The sequence below is a fragment of the Cololabis saira genome, chromosome 17 (assembly GCF_033807715.1).
Source record: "Cololabis saira isolate AMF1-May2022 chromosome 17, fColSai1.1, whole genome shotgun sequence".
NCBI classification, from domain to species: Eukaryota; Metazoa; Chordata; class Actinopteri; order Beloniformes; family Belonidae; genus Cololabis; species Cololabis saira.
The window spans coordinates 38833015-38852613 of record NC_084603.1 but is presented as its reverse complement, the minus strand read 5'-3'; the positions used below and the strand labels follow the sequence as shown (position 1 = coordinate 38852613).

General features: G+C 42.7%; 1 protein-coding gene across 6 annotated transcripts in view; it reads right to left on the bottom strand.

The window, feature by feature from the left end:
* Positions 1 to 3042: 3042 nt before the first annotated feature.
* zswim8 (zinc finger, SWIM-type containing 8) overlaps positions 3043 to 19599 on the bottom strand; it is a 58105-nt gene continuing 41548 nt past the window's right edge. The window contains exons 17-26 of one of the 6 annotated variants that reach the window (XM_061745727.1): positions 18456 to 18611; positions 17163 to 17385; positions 16738 to 17027; positions 15671 to 15894; positions 10426 to 10923; positions 9268 to 9445; positions 9001 to 9171; positions 7150 to 7269; positions 5697 to 5875; positions 3043 to 4627 (exon numbers count right to left, since the gene is read on the bottom strand). In XM_061745727.1, coding sequence (XP_061601711.1) covers positions 4424 to 4627; positions 5697 to 5875; positions 7150 to 7269; positions 9001 to 9171; positions 9268 to 9445; positions 10426 to 10923; positions 15671 to 15894; positions 16738 to 17027; positions 17163 to 17385; positions 18456 to 18611 — 2243 coding nt within the window. In that variant the 3' untranslated portion in view covers positions 3043 to 4423. Of the gene's footprint in view, positions 4628 to 5696; positions 5876 to 7149; positions 7270 to 9000; positions 9446 to 10425; positions 10975 to 15670; positions 15895 to 16737; positions 17028 to 17144; positions 17386 to 18455; positions 18612 to 19599 lie in introns of all 6 variants that reach the window. The other 5 variants (XM_061745726.1, XM_061745722.1, XM_061745724.1 and 2 more) reach the window with 5 other exon arrangements.

Here is a 19599-nt window from a genome sequence, read left to right as displayed (position 1 = left end):
TCACCACGAGGCGGGGATGCTGCGTGCGGAGAGGGCCGCGGCGGTGGTGCGGATGGTTTGAGTTTTGGAGGCATTTTGGTCGGCAAAAATACGGGGCCAAAGTAGAATAATGAAGGTCGGGAAAAATAAACCGAAGGAAGATGAAAAAGCTGTACCAAAAATAGATATTTTTAAAGGTTGTTGCAGGAGCTCAAAAAAACACGTCCTAGTCCATTAGTCGCTACACCGGAAGTCGGAAATCAGGCTGTTTTTAATGTGAATTCCACTGTTACATTATGTGAATGTGATTTAGTTAATTCATACAAATTACAATTCTAGGACAAACTTTCATTCGATTTGAATCACATTTGCAGGACGACTTTGAAAAGAACACTGCATTGTTGTTATACACAAAGCTCTCCCCTGCAAACATGTTTGGTTTTGGTACTTTTTAATTAAAATACATTGAAGATCATATATTGCGGTTTGGATACCATGGAATTATCCTTGAAACAATAACACAAAGTCCATATAAAGCTACACAAATGCTAGTCATAAAAGTGACTAAGCTGTAATCATCATTTAACCTTTGAAACCTAAACATGTTATGTAAACTTGGATGTTAGTATGATGCTCAGATTAAGCATTGAACTGCACAGTTGCAGGATACTGCTCATCCTGGCCAAACCTCCAAGGACCATAGGAACAAATAAAGAGGTGTGAATGAACACACACGTACATTGAAAAAAGAAAGAAAATAAATAAATTCAGTTGCTTTTAATTATGAGTAATTATGAGTGCCGGATAATTTAAGCTGTACATTAAAATAAAAGTCTTAAATTTCTTGTGTTTTCCATTCAGCAGTATAAGATATAATATACTGTGCTGTATCACTAAGAAAAATGGATATGTGACCGAGAAAAGGCATGGAATGTAATTCCAGAAAAATGTCAACTGATGGAGCTGTAAAAGATGTGCATGGAGTGTTTTACTGGACAAACATTATGATTGGCCCTGGTGTGTCTTTATGCGTAAATGGAACATTAACTCTCACGATTCTGCTAGTTCAGAGCCTTAAAAAGCCAGCATTAACATCATATTCTGCAGTTTTATGTCAAATAAAAGGCATCCAGATTGAGAGTATGATTAAAATTGGTGAGTAACATGTTTTCATAGCATGATCATACATGGGTAAGTGGCACAGCAATAATTCTATAATTATACAACTTCCTTGAGTTGTCCGATAAAGAAAATCCTTGTTTTTACTTAACAGACTTCTTAATGTAGTCAACTTTTTTACCAACCATCCGGGAATTGCAAAACAATTGGCCTCTAGTCACAGATATGTCAAATGTTCCCTACTTTTTTTGAGGAGTAAAATTGACTAGAAGCAGTTTAATTAACCATCATTTATAAACAATAACCAGCTCCAGAAATGTAAAGACACATATATAAAAGTTTATGAAACAACAGGTTGAGCGTTTTTGTGGCAAAGAGTGGCACAAAGCTTAGTGAGTGAGTTGGAGTCCAAGTTCACTTGACTTCTGCTTGGTGCCAGTTTAAGAACTCTCATTTTCATTTTCAGCCACTCTTTAGGTTTAAGCATTACAATTACTTTAAGTTTGGGAATCAAATCTACAAGGTTCTGTAACATACTGTATGTGCCGCATTACAAACTGCCTTGAGGTTGACAGTCTGTTTATGCATTCACAAGAGATTTTGCTCAAATTATGAGAGGTAATAATAACAGATTACTTTTATATTGCACTCTTCTGGACACTAAAAGTGCTCACACAATGGTTCCATTATTCATTCACTCTTCTACTTGGAGGTGGTAAACTACATGGGGCAGACTGACAGAAACGTGGCAGCCAATCGGCGCCTGACGGCCTCTCCAACCACCACCAAACATTCAGACACCAGCGATGCCTCACCGGAGGGAAGGAGGTGAAGGTGACAAGGGACAGATGACTTTCCAATACTGACTTTACAGAAATAATCCATGCACTGTTTAGTTGATGAAATGTCATATGTTCTTAATGAAATGTTTGTTACACGTTGGACGTAACATCACTGAGATACTGTACAGCAGTTTGCTTTTCATCATACTTGTACAGCTATGTTCTGGTTTTCAATTGCAAATCTTTTGAATTTGGCATTAAAGCTTTGTGCTGCTTTCTCCAGAGGAATGAATGCTGTGTGGTATGAAATCCTGCGTGGGGACAGTTGGGGAAGTTGGATAATTCTCCCTTGATCTAGATCTGGGATGTCACAGAATCCTGCAAATCTCAATGTTTCACTGAATGACATATTTTCAGACTCAGGCTGCCTGAACTTAGTTGATGGGATTGTGTTATGTTAGAAATTTTGATTTGGTAGTCTTAACACCAAAATATATGCTCTCAAGCTGCTTTTAATGTTGACGTAAAGCACTTTGAATTACCTTGTGTTGAATTGTGCTATACAGGACTGTCTCAGAAAATTAGAATATTGTGATTTTCTGTAATGCAATTACAAAAACAAAAATTTCATTCTGGATTCATTACAAATCAACTGAAATATTGCAAGCCTTTTATTATTTTAATATTGCTGATCATAGCTTACAGCTTAAGAAAACTCAAATATCCTATCTCAAAAAAATTTTATATTCTGGGAATCTTAATCTTAAACTGTAAACCATAATCAGCAATATTAAAATAATAAAAGGCTTGCAATATTTCAGTTGATTTGTAATGAATCCAGAATGTATGACATTTTTTTTTTTTTTTTTTTTTTTTTTTTAAAATTGCATTACAGAAAATAAAGAACTTTATCACAATATTCTAATTTTCTGAGACAGTCCTGTATTTCTTGCCTCAAGTGTTCTCCTCTTCCTCTTGCAGGTCGTGTCTCCTCCGAGGTGTTAGTCTGGCACCAGGACCGGTACCATCAGACCGGATCAATAAGAGGCAGCGCTGACCTTTCCATGACCTCGGCTCCGGTAGCTCCGGTCACTTGTTCTGACCCGGATCCCCCGCTGCAGCGGGTCCCACCCCCATAAAGACCAGAGCCGGCTGCACGACACTGTTTTAATCATCTTTATTAAGTAAACTACACTTTTAGTATTGCTTGTCTCTTTTTTTATTCTTTTCACTCTAAATTAGAATCTTTTGTAATAAGTACATATAGAACCTCCGATCAAGCTACACGCCGGAGGAATACAAAAATATCACAGAACATTTTCTACAAAGTCGCCTTCGCCTGTGAGGTCCAGAACCAGCGGGGCCGGCTCCGAACCGCAGCAGCTGCCTGAACAGTCTGAGAGTAACAGCACCATGGTGTCGGCGCTGAGCGGGTCCTGGCCGGGTCCTGGCCGGGAACCACGCACTTCACACGCTCAGCATCAGTCAGCCCTCGTCTGCTCACGTGACCCGCCAGCCAGCCAGCCCCGGCCGGCGCCAGCAGCCCGCCGAGGGTCCGGGTGGGTTCTGAGGGCCCGGCCGCCACGGGGGCTCTGGCAGAGCCGGGGGTTTGATTCCTGCTGGCGCTGCCGACGGCCCGACTCCTCCTGGAGAGACACCTCTGGTCACAGGTAGCAGGATGTGGCTTTAGTTGGGATCTTTGTTTTACATGTAGTTCTGGTGCTGAGACATCAGAAACTAATTTAACACGTCAATAAATCTTTGTTACTTTTATGTCGACCAAATAAACCTCATTTAATTCTGTGAGAAACAGGAAGACCAAACTTTGTGACGTTCTAACTGGGAAAAGTAAAATTTGAGTGGTTGTTCCCGATACGCTGAAAGACTGGATCAGATGTAGCTGCTGTCGGAGCCCCCGTGGTGGGCCGGGTTCTGGGCCGGGTTCTGGGTTCTGGGCCGAGCCGGGCTCTGGGTTCTGGGCCGAGCCGTGCTCTGGGCTCTGGGCTTGGTCTGGAGCTGCGTTCACTCCTCAGGCAGGCTGAAAGGAAAACATGGATCCCACGTCCTCTCCTCTGCAGACACGCCATCGTATGTACAAAGTTTAAAAAAAGAACTCAACGTTACACTCAGTCATGTGTCAGGTTCGTGTCCTGCAGGTCTTTGTCCCCCACTGCAAGGATTCAGGTCCACAGTGAGGCTCCGGGGGGCCCCGGGGGCCCGGCAGCTCCACTCTGGACTGGAATGTTGCAGCGTGAACCAGACACTCAGTGGTTCAACTGAAAACAACTCAAACTAGAAAACACTGGGACAGAGAGGATGGGGGGGGGGCGGGCCCCGGCAGTCTGCTGATTCTGGGACGACCACAACACGGACATGAAGCACACTAAAGGGAGAGTGTGGAGTCCACACGGCGGGCGGGCGGCGCCCCCAGTGTGGCGGCGTCAGGCTGGGCGACGCGGCGGCGGCAGCGGCGGAGTCTGGGGCCCGGCGGCGGCGGCGCGGCAGGAGTCTGGGGCCCGGCAGGAGTCTGGGGCCCGGCTCTCTCAGGGGGAGAAGGTGGTCATCTCCAGGGAGATGCGCTGCCACAGCTCCTTGGTCTGCTTGCCTCTCTTCAGGTTCTGCAGCACGTCGTTGAACTGCATCACCCCCACGGGCGTCAGGCAGAAGGCCCCGCGGGCGCTGCGGATGATGTTGACGAAGTCGTCGTAGTCAGCAGGCGTCAGGTGGATGAGCCGGTGGTGGATGTACTGCAGAGAGACAGGACATGTTACAACCCGGCCTCAAACAACTGGACCTCAGACCTCAGAGACGGGCTCTGCAGCGCGGAATCGATTCTCATATTAATTCCTAAAAATCGATTCGTATGTCTAAAGATCGATTTTTTTCATCATTACATTCTCGCCTGGTGAAATTTAATCCCAGTAGTCACGTCATTTAATTCACACCTGCGCTGTTTCTTTCTTTATTTTGCACTTTAAATGGATATTGAAAGGCATATTTGAGTTATTTATTTCTTAGTTATTTATTTCATACAAATAACTTTTGGTATTTTTTTTGTTTATGCCCAAAAAAGGAATGTTTGTTGGACACGAGAATAATTACTGTCATGTTTTTGCCTTTAACTATGTTTAAAGGTATGAAAACATTAATGTTTTCGGTTATAGTTGCATAAATTTGTCTATATTTCATTGCTTTATATACTTTCTTGGGGTTACATTTGCATAAAATGCTAAAAACCAAATTCTCAAAAATGAAAAACCCGAAAAAAACGGAAAATGGAAAAAATAAAAATGGAATGTGGGAATAAATAAAAAATAAATTTCATCCGTCTCTGTTTGCTGCCCTGGATCTGTTTGGTAATTCTGCCACACGATGTTTCCTAAAGCAGTTCTATCAGCATTCTGGGAGCTGATTGGTCCTTACAGCATCATTAGCTGCAATACTTGCTGTTGAATCTCTATATAATACTAGTATTAATATGTTGCAGAACTACAGTCATATCATTCATGATATGGAACACAAGCCACAGATCCAGCAGCACATCTATCATCTCCTCCAGGTTCTACATCTTTAGTGTTGTTGTCTTCTACTTTAGATCACACAATCAAATACGTCACAGCAGCTTCTCTCCAACCTCCTACTTCTGCTCCAGGTGGTGAATTGTAGTGGAAAAGAAACCAGGCCGAGTGGAGCCGAGCTGAGCTGAGTAGGTGCTAGTAGGTTCTAGTGTAAAAGTGCCACTAGTGTGTGTTCCCCCTGGACACAGCAGATGACAGACAAACACAGAGAGCTCAGAGACGGGGGTGGGGTGGTTACCTGCAGGTAGGCCTGCTGGCAGCGCTGCACCAGCTGGTGGAAGGCGGGGGTCCGCAGGTGGGCGTGGATGTGGGCGGGGTTCAGCCTCTGCAGAGCCTCCATGATGATCTCCTGCAGGACGAAGGGACTCAGCACGCCTTTAGCTGCTCCCACACAGAACTGGTACACGTAGTTGACCCCTGGAGAGGAGAGGGGACAGGAGCAGCGGTCAGGGACAGCCGTCAGGGACAGGACGTCTAGCTCAGGTCTCACCCCCCACTGCCCCGGTGATTAACTATGAGATGTCACTGTGTTTCTGTGTGTGAGTCCATGCTCTCTGTTTGTGTCTCTGCAAAAACAGAAATATGTCATAGGCGCTACTCTACATTTTCATGACATTATATAGACACAGGACTGTCTCAGAAAATTAGAATATTGTGATAAAGTTCTTTATTTTCTGTAATGCAATTAAAAAAACAAAAATGTCATACATTCTGGATTCATTACAAATCAACTGAAATATTGCAAGCCTTTTATTATTTTGATATTGCTGATTATGGCTTACAGTTTAAGATTAAGATTCCCAGAATATTCAAATTTTTTGAGATAGGATATTTGAGTTTTCTTAAGCTGTAAACCATGATCAGCAATATTAAAATAATAAAAGGCTTGCAATATTTCAGTTGATTTGTAATGAATCCAGAATGTATGAAATTTTTGTTTTTGTAATTGCATTACAGAAAATCACAATATTCTAATTTTCTGAGACAGTCCTGTATATGGACGTATATTATGGATATATGTTATGTAGGTATCTATATGGATATATTGAGTTGTATTATACGTACAGTATTTGTGTATCTATATCTCTTAATATATATTGATTTATAGTTTTATGTAGATATGTCGATATATAGATCTATAGTAATTTTTATGTATATAATTGGAGGTAAATATATGAACCAGTGTATATAGCATATCTACTCTTATATAGTTATTCAAGTATATTGTTATACCATTGCTGTCTATTGTTCTCTATTATATTTTAGTATTATAGTAGAGTAATGATAATGTAATACTATGCATTATAATTACTTCTATTATTACATACATACATAGTAGCACAACTAAATGCTGGGCGTTTGTTTTGTTTTCTTTTGTTTGCCTTGATTTGTTTTGATTTTGACTATATTTATATATAAACATATAATTGAGTATTATATCACTGTATAGAACAGTTATTAAAGTAGTTATGTGTGTTTTATATGAAAGCTTATTGCTTATCTTGTTATATGTAAGAATGTATGTAAGATTCAGGTCTGCCCAAGTGTATTCTGTTTTTTTTTTTTTACTTTTTTGTACTCTGTTTAACATGCATGTTCGAAATAAAATCTTCAAATGGAATGAAATCATTATTGTAGCATAATTGATTGAGTAGTGCCGTGTGTAGCGGGGTTGTGGGCTGCTGCCTCACCCAGCCGTGCTGCCAGTCCCAGCAGCCACTTGACGTCCTCGGTGTACGGGGGGCTCCTGGAGAAGTTGTTGGGGTGGTCGTTGTGGGCCCTCCTGCCCAGCATCTCCAGGGCCAGCATGCCTGCACCAAACAGATACATGTTCATGTTCAGCCCCAGCAGCCCCGGCAGCTCCTCACAGAGCTCGGATCACATGACCAGTGTTGTTTCTGTCAGCCGGTTTCAGTTCTAGTTTTAGTCTAGTCTTTGGGTCAAGCTATCATTTTAGTTTTTATTAGTTTTAGTCACGTTCATTCTCCTTTTAGTCGTGTCAAGTTTCAGTCGACTAAAAGTCTGAGCATTTTAGTCTTATTTCAGTCAGAATTGTCCATTTTGATCTAGTTTTAGTCAAAGATTGTATTTAGCCAAACCCATTTACAATTCAAACAAGGTTATCTTATTATTATATTATTGTTACCTTATAGATTCAAGAATACATTCATTCCAGATACAGAAGACTCAACATATTTATTTTTCTGCATTTCTCTCCATCTTTTCCTTTTTCCGCGACACATTGGGTTTTCTTTTCCACGTCTATGTAGGAAAGTGTATCCAAAGATGGATCTTCTCCTTCTTCTCCAACCCCAGAGCAGATCCCCGTGTTTCTCTCTGTAACTTTGTTTTTAATGGACGTGAACCTAGAGCTCTGCGTTAACGGCATCAGCCTCTAACTCTCAGCTACATCTTTTGGATCCGATTCCCCGCCACAGCGACTGGGATTGAGGACTAACGTCACCCAGCAGAACTAAACCAGAGGAAACATTTTTGAAGATTTTATTTTGTAATCTACATTTTAGTCTCGCAGCTCAAGAACGGGACCTTTGATGAATCGTTCATTACAGTCTCAGATATAATCCATGGTGGCATGTCGGTTTATAACAATCTTTTTGCGCAAGAAAAAAGAGCGACAACGACGACCCATAACTATGTTCTTCTCTGGAAAAAACACCCCTGCACCGCGGCTTTAGGAGAAAAAGACACTACAGAGCAAGTCAGGATGCAGCAGCATCAGAAGAGCAGTGAAATACGCGCCAGTCACAATTTGTCCTACTGTACTTATTGTAGTTTTTTTCATAATCATTTTGCATTTTCTCCTGTTCAAATCCAATTAATCGCGGTGGGGCTGATCTCTGCAATTGAAGCCTTGTATAATAATTGTAAAAAAAATAAAAAAAAAAGTTGCTACTTCGCAGATTTCACTTATCACGGGTTCTTTTTGGAACGTAACCCCTGCCAAAAACCAGGGATTACTGTATATATTTATAGAAATTTGTCCCCAGCCTGAATAGAGCGTATTGCAATTTTTTATTATAAATTTATCTGATTTATCTGTGAAGTTTTTTTAATAGTTCTATTTCCTGGCTTCTAATTCCTCTATTCTCTTCATGTCCTCTTTTTTCTTTTTAGACGAATATGCTATAATTTTCCCCCTAATGTACGCTTTGGATGCTTCCCATTCCATCGCTTTTGAGGTTGCACTGCCAGCATTAATTTTAAAAAAAGATTTCAAGAAACGGTTGTAGGTTTCATCCTGTAATAATGAAGTATTCATTCTCCACCTTTTTTCTCAGTGTCAGTATTTATGTCAATGTTAAACTCAACTGCTGCATGGTCGGAGAGAGCCATGGCATTCATTTTACAATTTGTTTTATTATAGTGCTTGATATGGATTACTGTATATATTTAATGATCGTTATCGTCACGTGACCAGCATTTTCGTCTCGTCTCATTTTCCTCAGGTGATAAAGGTTTGTTGACAACGATATTTAGTCCTAAATTTGGTTGACAACAGCAGCTTCCCCCATGATTCTCACCGACTCTGTAGGCAGAGTGCAGGTAGTGCAGGCCCTGCTGGCTGATGGGCTGGCTGTGCTGCTCGTCCTCGATGGGGAAGGCCGTGCTGACCAGGGGGGCGGGCTGGGAGGACACGGCGGGCAGAGACGCCCCCTGGATGGTCTGGATGGGACCGGTGTGGACGCTGCCCACTGGAAAACAGAGCGGCCCCGCGGGACGGTTACCACACAGCAGCACGCACCCTGGGACCGTCCGGCCCCCGGGAACCGCGCTCACGGGCCCCTGACCTGCCACGGTGGTGCTGAGGGGGAGGCCCGTCTCGGCGTGGTAGGGATGGACGGCAATCTGAGTCATCGACGGCACGGGGACGCCGGGGAAGGTGACCGCTGTGGCGGCCAGCGGCGGCTGGGGGCCGGCGGCCACCGAGAACGGGTACTGGGCCCCGATGAAGGCGGGGTGCATTCCCTGTGGAACACACACACAGTCAGTCCTCTGAAACACATTTATTGATTATTCATCAGCAGTGTAACGCTTAAACTAGGGCTGCAGCTATCAAATATTTTAGTAATCGAGTATTCTACTGAAAATTCCATCGATTAATCGAGTAATAGGATAAAACATATTTTTGTTTAGTCTAAACTAATTTTAGACTAAATTATATAATACAGTAGGTTCATGGCTGTGCATTTAAAAACCCTGAACTTACACCAGTTGACCAGATTCACTGCCTTCAGGATCTTACCAAGATGTTTTCTTATTTCTAACTTAAAAATGCCATTACACCTGATAACACACATCACGTAAAGGTTAGGTGTTTTTCCCACATGTTTTAATTGAACCTTCATTTGTGTCAAATTTTAAGTTCTAGTTAAGTTTTAAGTTAAAGTATAAGATTTTGAGTTTTGGCAGTGTTCAAAATAAAATTGAGACCTGCTGTATTGGAGCACATTAAGTTCCAGTGCTGCTTGTTTTATCCATGAATGACTACAGAGCTAAAATTGAAAACTACCCTTTATTTTCTGTAATGCAATTAAAAAAACAAAAATGTCATACATTTTGGATTCATTACAAATCAACTGAAATATTGCAAGCCTTTTATTATTTTAATATTGCTGATTTTAGTTTACAGTTTAAGATTAAGATTCCCAGAACATTCTAATTTTTTGAGATAGGATATTTGAGTTTTCTTAAGCTGTAAGCCATGATCAGCAATATTAAAATAATAAAAGGCTTGCAATATTTCAGTTGATTTGTAATGAATCCAGAATGTATGACATTTTTGTTTTTTTTAAATTGCATTACAGAAAATAAAGGACTTTATCACAATATTCTAATTTTCTGAGACAGTCCTGTATGTTTGTATACATTGCAAAACTGAAAATAAAATAGTCCCAAAAAATGTGTACATTTTGAGGAAGGCAGCTCCACAGTTCCACGGTTCTGACCTGTGGATATGAAGCCCCGGTGACGGGGAAGACGGTGGGCCGGGGCACGTGCTGCAGGGGGTGTCCCATGTACTGGGGGGTGCAGACGGTGGGCAGGTGAGCCTGGATGGTGGTGTAGGGGTGCAGCCCCTGGGTGTGGGGGTGGGCCATGGCCTGGCCCGGCATGGGGTGCGGCTGGTAGATGGTGGAGCCCACCGAGATGACGGGGACGACGGCGGCCGCCGTGACCGAGGCGGTGACCGCCGCCACCCCCGCGGACTCCGGGTTGATCCCGCCCTCGATGACGATGCAGCTGGACTCCGGGGGCCTCCGGCCCGAGCCGCCGTTGGCCCCGCAGCGTCCCGAGGTCTCGCGCTGCTGGGCCGAGCCCCCGCCCACCGACTGCTCGTACAGCCAGTACCACTGGTGGGCCACCTCGAACAGAACCTCCGGGTACACCCCGCCGCCTTTGGCCGCCTCCTCCACCGCCATGCAGGCCTTCTCCAGCATGACGTTGTCCTGCAGGTGACAGACCAGGACAGCGGGTGAGGAGGGTGAGGGGTGACGTTTCTGATGAGTGAAGACAGTACCAGGGATTAGTTATCGTCATTACTCCAAACAGGATCATGTACGTCTAGTATTGAATGAATGAATGAATCTTTATTTGGGCTTGTACACACTTTTTTACAAAACAAGATGAAAAGGTAAAATAAACATTTCTTTAGCCGAAAAGGTGTAGCTGAAGCCGTAGCTTATAGTACCGACCCTTTTTATCTTATGATCAGCTTAAATATGAGACATTAGCATTAGTCCGTGGAAACAAACAATGCATAAAGAAGACAAAAATAGAGAAAAATAAAAAAATAATAAAAATGTATAAAAATAAATAAGACAAAATATAAAATTGACGTTTCACATTCTAGAATGTTTTTGATAATATACTTTATAATTATAGTGTTTTATATTTATTTGCAATATTTTCTGGCAGCACGGTGGATGGCAGCACGGTGGCTTAGTGGTTAGCACTGTTGCCTCACAGCAAGAAGGTTCCCGGTTCGACTCCCAGGCCCGGCAGGGGCCTTTCTGTGTGGAGTTTGCATGTTCTCCCCGTGCTTGCGTGGGTTTTCTCCGGGTACTCCGGCTTCCTCCCACAGTCCAAAAACATGCATACTAGGTTAATTGGTGATTCTAAATTGCCCGTAGGTGTGAGTGTGAGTGAGCATGGTTTGTGTGTCTATTTGTGGCCCTGTGATGGACTGGTGACCTGTCCAGGGTGTAACCCCTGCCTCTCACCTGAAATGAGCTGGGATAGGCTCCAGCAGACCCCCGTGACCCCGCAAGGGATAAAGCGGGTAAGATAATGAATGAATGAATGAATGAATGCAATATTTTCTTTAAACATTTCCTTAAACTTGAAGATAGAACTGCACATTTTTAGGTCGTTATTACAACTATTCCATATTTCTCTTGCCTTAATTGATGTCCATCTCTTTTTAATATTTGTTCTTGCTGTCGTCATCTCAAACATGAGTTTCCCCCTCAGGTCATAGCAGGTTTCTTTTATTTGGAACAAATCCTGAATGCAGTTTGGTAGCAGTTTCTGCTGGGCTTTAAAGGCAAATAAAACAGTTTTCTGCTCTGCTATATCATGGAATTTTAGAGTATTATATGTAATAAAGAGATTATTTGTTGGTTTATAAGTCATATAATAGTCAGATCTATTAATTATATTAATATTAATTATATATAATAGCCAGATCTATTAATTATCCTTAAAGCTCTTTTCTGTAATAGGAAAATAGGGTTTGTATAGGTGTTACCCCATACCTACAAGTCATGGTATGGTATCAAGTCATGTATGAGTGAGTTATACATCAATAACTGTGCTCTTTGACAGAAAAAATAATTAGTTTTACTTAATATTGCTAGGGGTTTAGACATTTTTGATTTTACACTATTTATATGTTTATCATCAATTATTACACCCAGGAACTTAGTAGGATTTACTAGTAAGATAACAGCCCAGTTATTACAATTATATCTCTGTTCATCAAAAAGCAACTTCCTCTCTGTCCCGAGCTTTGTATTTCTGGTTGTTTTGCTGCAAGCTGTGCTTTGAACGATAGCAGGAAGAAGATGGTGCTATTTTGTCTTCTAGAAGCTAAACATAAAATTGCACTGTCATGGAAATCTGTTCAGGGACCAAGTAGGCAGAGTTGGGTTGAGGGTTTTACTGCAATGCCTTGCTTTAGAGAAACTTACATATGCTGTTAAAGGGAAATATAACATATTTGAGAAGATTTAGGGCTCTTTTATGCAATTTCTGGAAGGGGAGGATTTTATTGCAGCTTTGTAGTCTACTGTTGTATTATATATTTTTTTCATTCATATATATATATATATATATATATATATATATATATATATATATATATATATATATATATATATATATATATATATATATATATATATAATTTCTAATAAGGTCACTGATCACATTTTGGATGGTGGAAGTACACAACGTGTTTCCATCTGTGTATGTATATGTTGGTCACTCATTAACTTTATCCTTTTCTTTTCTTACCACAACAGTAAAATTTACCACTTAAATCTCTACATTTGGAATATCTTCAAGTGCCTATTTGTATGTATTAATGTGCCTTGTTCTGTTTTGTGTCTTTGTACTGTAATTGAAAAGGTCAATAAAAATATTTTTCAAAGAAAAGCAGCCCACATGCTCTCCTCTGCTGGAGCTCTGCTCTTACAGATGTTTGTCTGAAGGGTGCACGATGCTAGCACATGCACCACGGCAGTAACTATCACGCACCTGGACGACACGCTGCCATATAAACAACCACAGGTGCAGGAAATGTTGTGCCTGGGAATACTTCACAACATGTAAGCAGAGAAACGTCCGCTGTGTACGGAAACTGTGGACTGATAGGGTTCAATAAAGATACTCCAGCCAGTGGGAGCCGGACCACAGGTGTCCACTACCAGGGAACAGGGACCGAGCCCTGACAACCCTGACACGGCCAGCCAGCTGACGGCCCAGAGACATGAATATCACCCTGACAGGGCGGCCTCCGTTAGCCGTTACCATGGCTAACGCCATGCTGACTACAACTCCTGATGGAACCGTGTCCACGCCCAGCCAGCTGATGATACCAGCACAGCAGTCATCGAAACAGGCTCTACCACAACACAAAACACACGCCATAAGCAGCTCTCTGCCATGCAGAAGAAGGCTGGAGGCTAAGATGGAGACTAAGAGATGGAAGTTAAGATCGAGGATAAGATTGAGGCCAAGATCCAGGTTAAGATCCAGTCTGAGATCGAGGCCAAGGAGGAGAGCGACCCAACCATGTGAACGTCAGAGAGGTCAGAGAACTGAGCCGTTGGAAACCCCCAACACGTTACACCCCGAGTGGAAAAGCGCAAAACCGAGGCGAGTCAAGTCGAGCCGGGCTGATTAGGTACTAGTGGAAAAGCGCCATTAGATTGGCAACTAAACCGCTGCAGATTTTTGTCCCGCCAAACCTTTTTGATGGTAGAGTAAGTCAAGCCTCTGCGCAGCTGATCCACTCATTTCAGGGTTGCAACCACAAAAAAAAGAAAGACTGATCGGAATACCTGAGAAAAATGGTCAACCTCTCGTCAGAGAGAGATTTGATCTCTTGATTACAGATTCCGGGTTTTGATTCACAATACTTTTGGCATTGGATGAATACTCCAGATTGGCGAGGAGGGACGGTGTAGAACAACCCACTCTGCCCCCACCTTGACTGGTCTGGACTAGGGATTTCATTTGTGGATTCACATTTCACATGTCTCCCCTGATGGGGAAGTTGAGAGACGACCACAGCAGTCTCCTAGAACAGGAACCTCCATCACAACTAAAGACACCCCGGACAGATTGGGAGGGCACCCCATAAACGCCAAGCAGCACAAAGGAAGCAGCTGGTACAAGATTGGAACCACCCAGAGTGGTTAACCTGAGGCCCACCGGCCCACCGGCCCAGACCACGAAGAAGCCCTTCATCCAACTAGCAACCAACAACTTGTCACAGCTGTGTTGTAAAACTGTCTTGTCAGTGACTACGTTTCCATGCATCAATAACCCTTTAACCGGAATATCAGCAATAACCTGAATATGACCCCTGGGTTACTCCTTTTCTAACCTGAATATTTGGTCATGTAAACGCCTAACGGGATTTCCCCATCAAAAGGAACATGAATTTGTTTTCTGCACATGCTCTGTTCACAAGGAATCCTGGTCTTTTGATTCCAGGAAGTTCTTATAAACACGGAGAAACACAAGACCAGGAGGAGACTAATCACTTCATAAATGTAATGAAGGATATGAACATTTCTGCATTTGTAGACGGTAGAAAGTACCGGGATAGAGATTTAAAAGAAGGTGAGTCAAAAGTTGCGCGAAGCAGGATTTGTAGGAACGCCAGACCAGATCAAGCTCCGCTGGAAGACGCTGGAAAAGGAGAACTACAGGTCTGAGAAACAAATTGTACCAGCGGTCCAACCCATCTACCTTCCCCCAATTCGACATAATGGATGAGATTTTTGATTGTTGTTGTTTTGGATTTGGATACAGAAGAAGAAGCGGAAATGACGGGAATTGCATCATGACGTTCTCTGTGCGTCGCTGGTTTGATCCAGATATCCCAAATGATTAATTACCATGTACAGGACTGTATCAGAAAATTAGAATATTGTGATTTTCTGTAATGCAGTTAAAAAAACAAAAATATCATACATTCTGGATTCATTACTTAAGAAAACTCAAATATCCTATCTCAAAAAATTTGAATATTTTTGGGAATCTTAATCTTAAACTGTAAGCCATAATCAGCAATATTAAAATAATAAAAGGCTTGCAATATTTCAGTTGATTTGTAATGAATGCAGAATGTATGACATTTTTGTTTTTTTTAATTGCATTAAAGAAAAAAAAGAACTTTATCACAATATTCTAATTTTCTGAGACAGTCCTGTATACAGGGCTAGCCCTGTTTGCTCACGCATGGAAACAGATTATTCCGAATGTTTCAGCACTGAAACCTCAGCGCCTACGATTGAAGAAAATAACTACTTTGAGAAGGCCCAGCTGGCGGAGCAGCTGCTCCTCTATCACAGCCAGCAGCAGCTGCTGCTCCGGGTCTGCACTTGTTTGGGACACTACTGACAACACTGGGTAGCACCAGGGTGTTCCTGGGCTGGCTGTGCTCCCGGCCTGCCCACGTACCTGCTCTTTGCACTGCACCAGGGCTCTCTGGATCTCATTGGGATTGAGGGCGTGAGCGTGGGGCAAGCAGCTGAGGGCCAGCTCTGCTGCCGCCCGCACCATGTTGGGGTCCCTGGCCCGGGACGCCCGGTCCGCCAGAGACGCCACCTCTGGGGGGGTGAGGTGGCCGTCCCAGCACTCCACCAGGATGTTCAGGGCCGCGCTGCCGATCTCCATGGCCTGGCCTGGAGGAGGAACAACGGGGGCAGACACAAGGAAAGGGAGTCAAGTAACTGTTAAACAGAGGCCTGTGTTGAAAAAAAAATACAAATTTTCAGATTCTAAATCGATTCTCATATTAATCCCTAAAAATCGATTCGTATGTCTAAAGATCGATTTTTTTTTTCTTCCCATCATTACATTACGACTTTTGGTATTTTTTTGTTTATGACCAAAAAAGGAATGTTTTGTTGGACAATAACTGGTGACATGTTTTTGCCTTTAAATATGTTTAAAGGTATGAAAACATTAAAGTTTTCAGTTATAATTGCATAAATTGTCTGTTTCATTACTTTATATGCTGTCTTGGGGTTACATTTGTATAAAATGCTAAAAACCAAATTCTCAAAAATTAAAAAATGGAAATAGACGGAAATAGAAAAAATAAAAACGGAATGTGGGAAAAAAAATCAAACTGATTTCATCCGTCTCTGTTTCCTCCCTGGATCTGTTTGGTGATTCTGCCCCACCATGTTTCTGAAAGCAGTTCTATCAGCATTCTGGGAGGTGATTGGTCCTTACAGCATCATTAGCTGCAATACTTGCTGTTGAATCTCAATATAATACTAGTATTAATATGTTGCAGAACTACAGTCATATAATTCATGCAACAGCTCAAACAACAGTTTTAGTTACACTAACCCAAATCAATATCTGAATCAAATCGGATCAAATGGTAATAATTGATTCTAAATCTTAAGAATGGGAATCGATTCTTGACATTTGTATGGATCCCCAGCCCTGGTAAAACATCAAGAGACCATATTTAAACACGTGTCCCATCAGGGTTTGAGCTCGTCTCCCCTCACCTGTGATCCAGGACACGTGAGACGAGTACGTCCTGGACAGCCAGTTGGGAGAGACGAAGTTGTGGAGTCCCAGAGCGTACAGGCCGATCTCGAAGGCACAGAGGTGCAGGTTTCTGTGGGGCCCCTGGTGCCCGCCGCTGGCCGACGGCTGCGTGAAGATGGAGGTGGAGGAATTCCCCCCGGCCTTGATGAGCACCGTCTTGGCCAGCTCAAAGTAGAAGTGTGCCGCCGCCTCCGACGGCTGATTGGGCACGTGAGGGGCGTGGCACTCCGGCCGTCGTCCTTTGTACCTGAAGCACAAAGAGGAGGAAACCGGTCATTACAATTCAGAACTGGCTAAAAATGAAGAAAGAACAATATTGCATTCAGACACAACACTTAATGATATGTATGTTAGGTTATGTTACGTTTGGTGTGAGCTGAACCTGCTGGTGTCGGTGCTCTTGGCCCTGGCCCCGCCGCCGGCCCTGCGGGAGCCGCTGGAGGACGAGGAGCCCAGCGAGTCTGACGATGAGCTGCTGATGCTGTCGCTGTCCTGGCCCCTCCCCCAGGACGCGGCCCCCCAGCCGCCCCGGAGCGGCCGGCGGCTGAGCGTGGGAGAGCTGTCGGAGGTGGTCTCCGGGGCGCTGCTGTCGATGCTCGCCATGCCTGCCGGACAACGTGCACTTCCATCAGACCATGGAGCCATGTGGCTGCAGACTTGTTTCTAATGGCACTTTTCCACTAGTACCTACTCAGCCCAACTCGCCTCGCCTTTGTGCTTTTCCACCAGGGGTCTAAACGTGCCGAGTAGATACTTTTCTGTAACTATTCTGCCGAGGTTCTAAGCTGCTGAGTCGGCTGTATCTGACATCATCACACTACAGGCCACTGATTGGTCGGGGGGTTGGAGTCAGACGTCTGAGTCAGGAGGAGGAAATCAGAGAAAGAGCGACTCGCGGCTTGTTCATTTTATTCAACAGGCAATGGCGGGGTATTTCTTATCTAGGCAAAATTAATAGGCTATTCTAATTGAAATGAAATTGCCATTTTATGGATATTTTTTGTTTGTGTGTTTATTGTGTTTTTCTTTATTTATTGTGTTTCTTTTTCTTTCTTTTCTTTCAAAATTTTGTATTGAGGGGGAGGATTTTTTTATAAGCCCTTCTGGCTTCTTTTCCTCTCCTGCATAATTATTTGTCCTTGTATTGTTAATACAATTACTGTTTTATTATTGTGCATATGAATAAAATAAAAATGGCAGCAGAAGTCTGTTTCTAATCCAACTCTGAGGTGCAGATGTTCATAAACCTGGTGCTGAGGAGAGAATTAAAAAGGGATCTAGACGGAGATAAGGAACGACCAGATCTACCAGGAGCTCTGTCTCTTCATAGCTGCTCACGGCTCCAGCTGACTTTTCAGCAGCAACGAGACAAACTAAAAAACTAAATAAAAAAAGCGTTGTTGCTTGAAGCTTCTCTCACTCTCATTTTTTAACTTGGTATCAAACACAAGCCACAGACCCAGCAGCACATCTATCATCTCCTCCAGGTTCTACATCTTTAGTGTTGTTGTCTTCTTCGTTTAATTCACACGATCAAATACGTCACAGCAGTTTCACTCCAACCTCCTACTTCTCATCTGGGTATTGAAAATAAACGAGGGCAAGGCGAGTGGAGTCGGGCTGAGTAGGTACTAGTGTAAAAGTGCCATAAGTCCAACGGTAAGGCTTAGTGTACCTGTGTGTTTCTTCTTCTGCCGGACGGGGGAGCCCCAGCAGCGCTGGCTGTAGCCACAGCGCGCCCCCAGGGCCAGGCGACTGGGCACCGTGGCCTCCAGCTTGAAGGGAGCAGCTTCATTCTGCTGTTCACCAGACACCTGAGGCCCCTCTGAACCTGCATGTGGAACAGAGGTGAAAAGAGTCAGGTTCAATCCTGCTAAATGGGCCAACTACGCCACCTGCTGGTGCAGTATGTGCCTGCATTGCGTACTATAGAGTAGCGAAGGATTGTGGGTAATCCTCCCAGTAACGGAGGATTCTGACGAGGTAACGAGTCTATGAATGTCCGGAGACAAAACTACAGTATTATTAACTAACTGAAAAGTACATAAAAGTTAAGCTATGATGCAATGATCTGGAATAGTATACCCACAACTAGGGCTGGGGATCGATTCAAATGTCAAGAATTGATTCGATTCCAATTCTTAAGATTCAGAATCGATTATCACGATTTTATTCGATCCGATTCCGATGTCGATTTGGGTTACTGTTATTAAAACTGTTTTTTGAGCTGTTGCATGAATTATACGTGTAATTATGCAATATATTAATACTAGTATGATATTGAGATTCAACAGCAAGTATTGCAGCTAATGATGCTGTAAGGACCAATCAGCTCCCAGAATGCTGATAGAACTGAAACATCATGTGGCAGAATTACCAAAAAGATCCAGGGAGGAAACAGAGGAACTATGAAATTGGTTTTATTTTTTCCCATTTTTGAGAATTTGTTTTTTTTTTAGCATTTTATGCAAATGTAACCCCAAGACAGTATATAAAGCAAAGAAATATAGACAATTTATGCAATTATAACTGAAAACTTTAATGTTTTCATACCTTTAAACATATTTAAAGGCAAAAACATTGTCACTAGTCACTAGTTATGCTCCACCAAATTCTCAAAAATTAAAAACCGAAATAGACCAAAAATGGAAAAAATTTAAACGGAATGTGGGAAAAATTTAAACCGATTTCATACGTCTCTGTTTGCTGCCCTGGATCTATTTGATCATTCTGACCCACGATGTTTCTGAAACTACACAGTCATATAATTCATGCAACATCTCAAAAAACAGTTTTAATAACACTAACCCAAATCAATA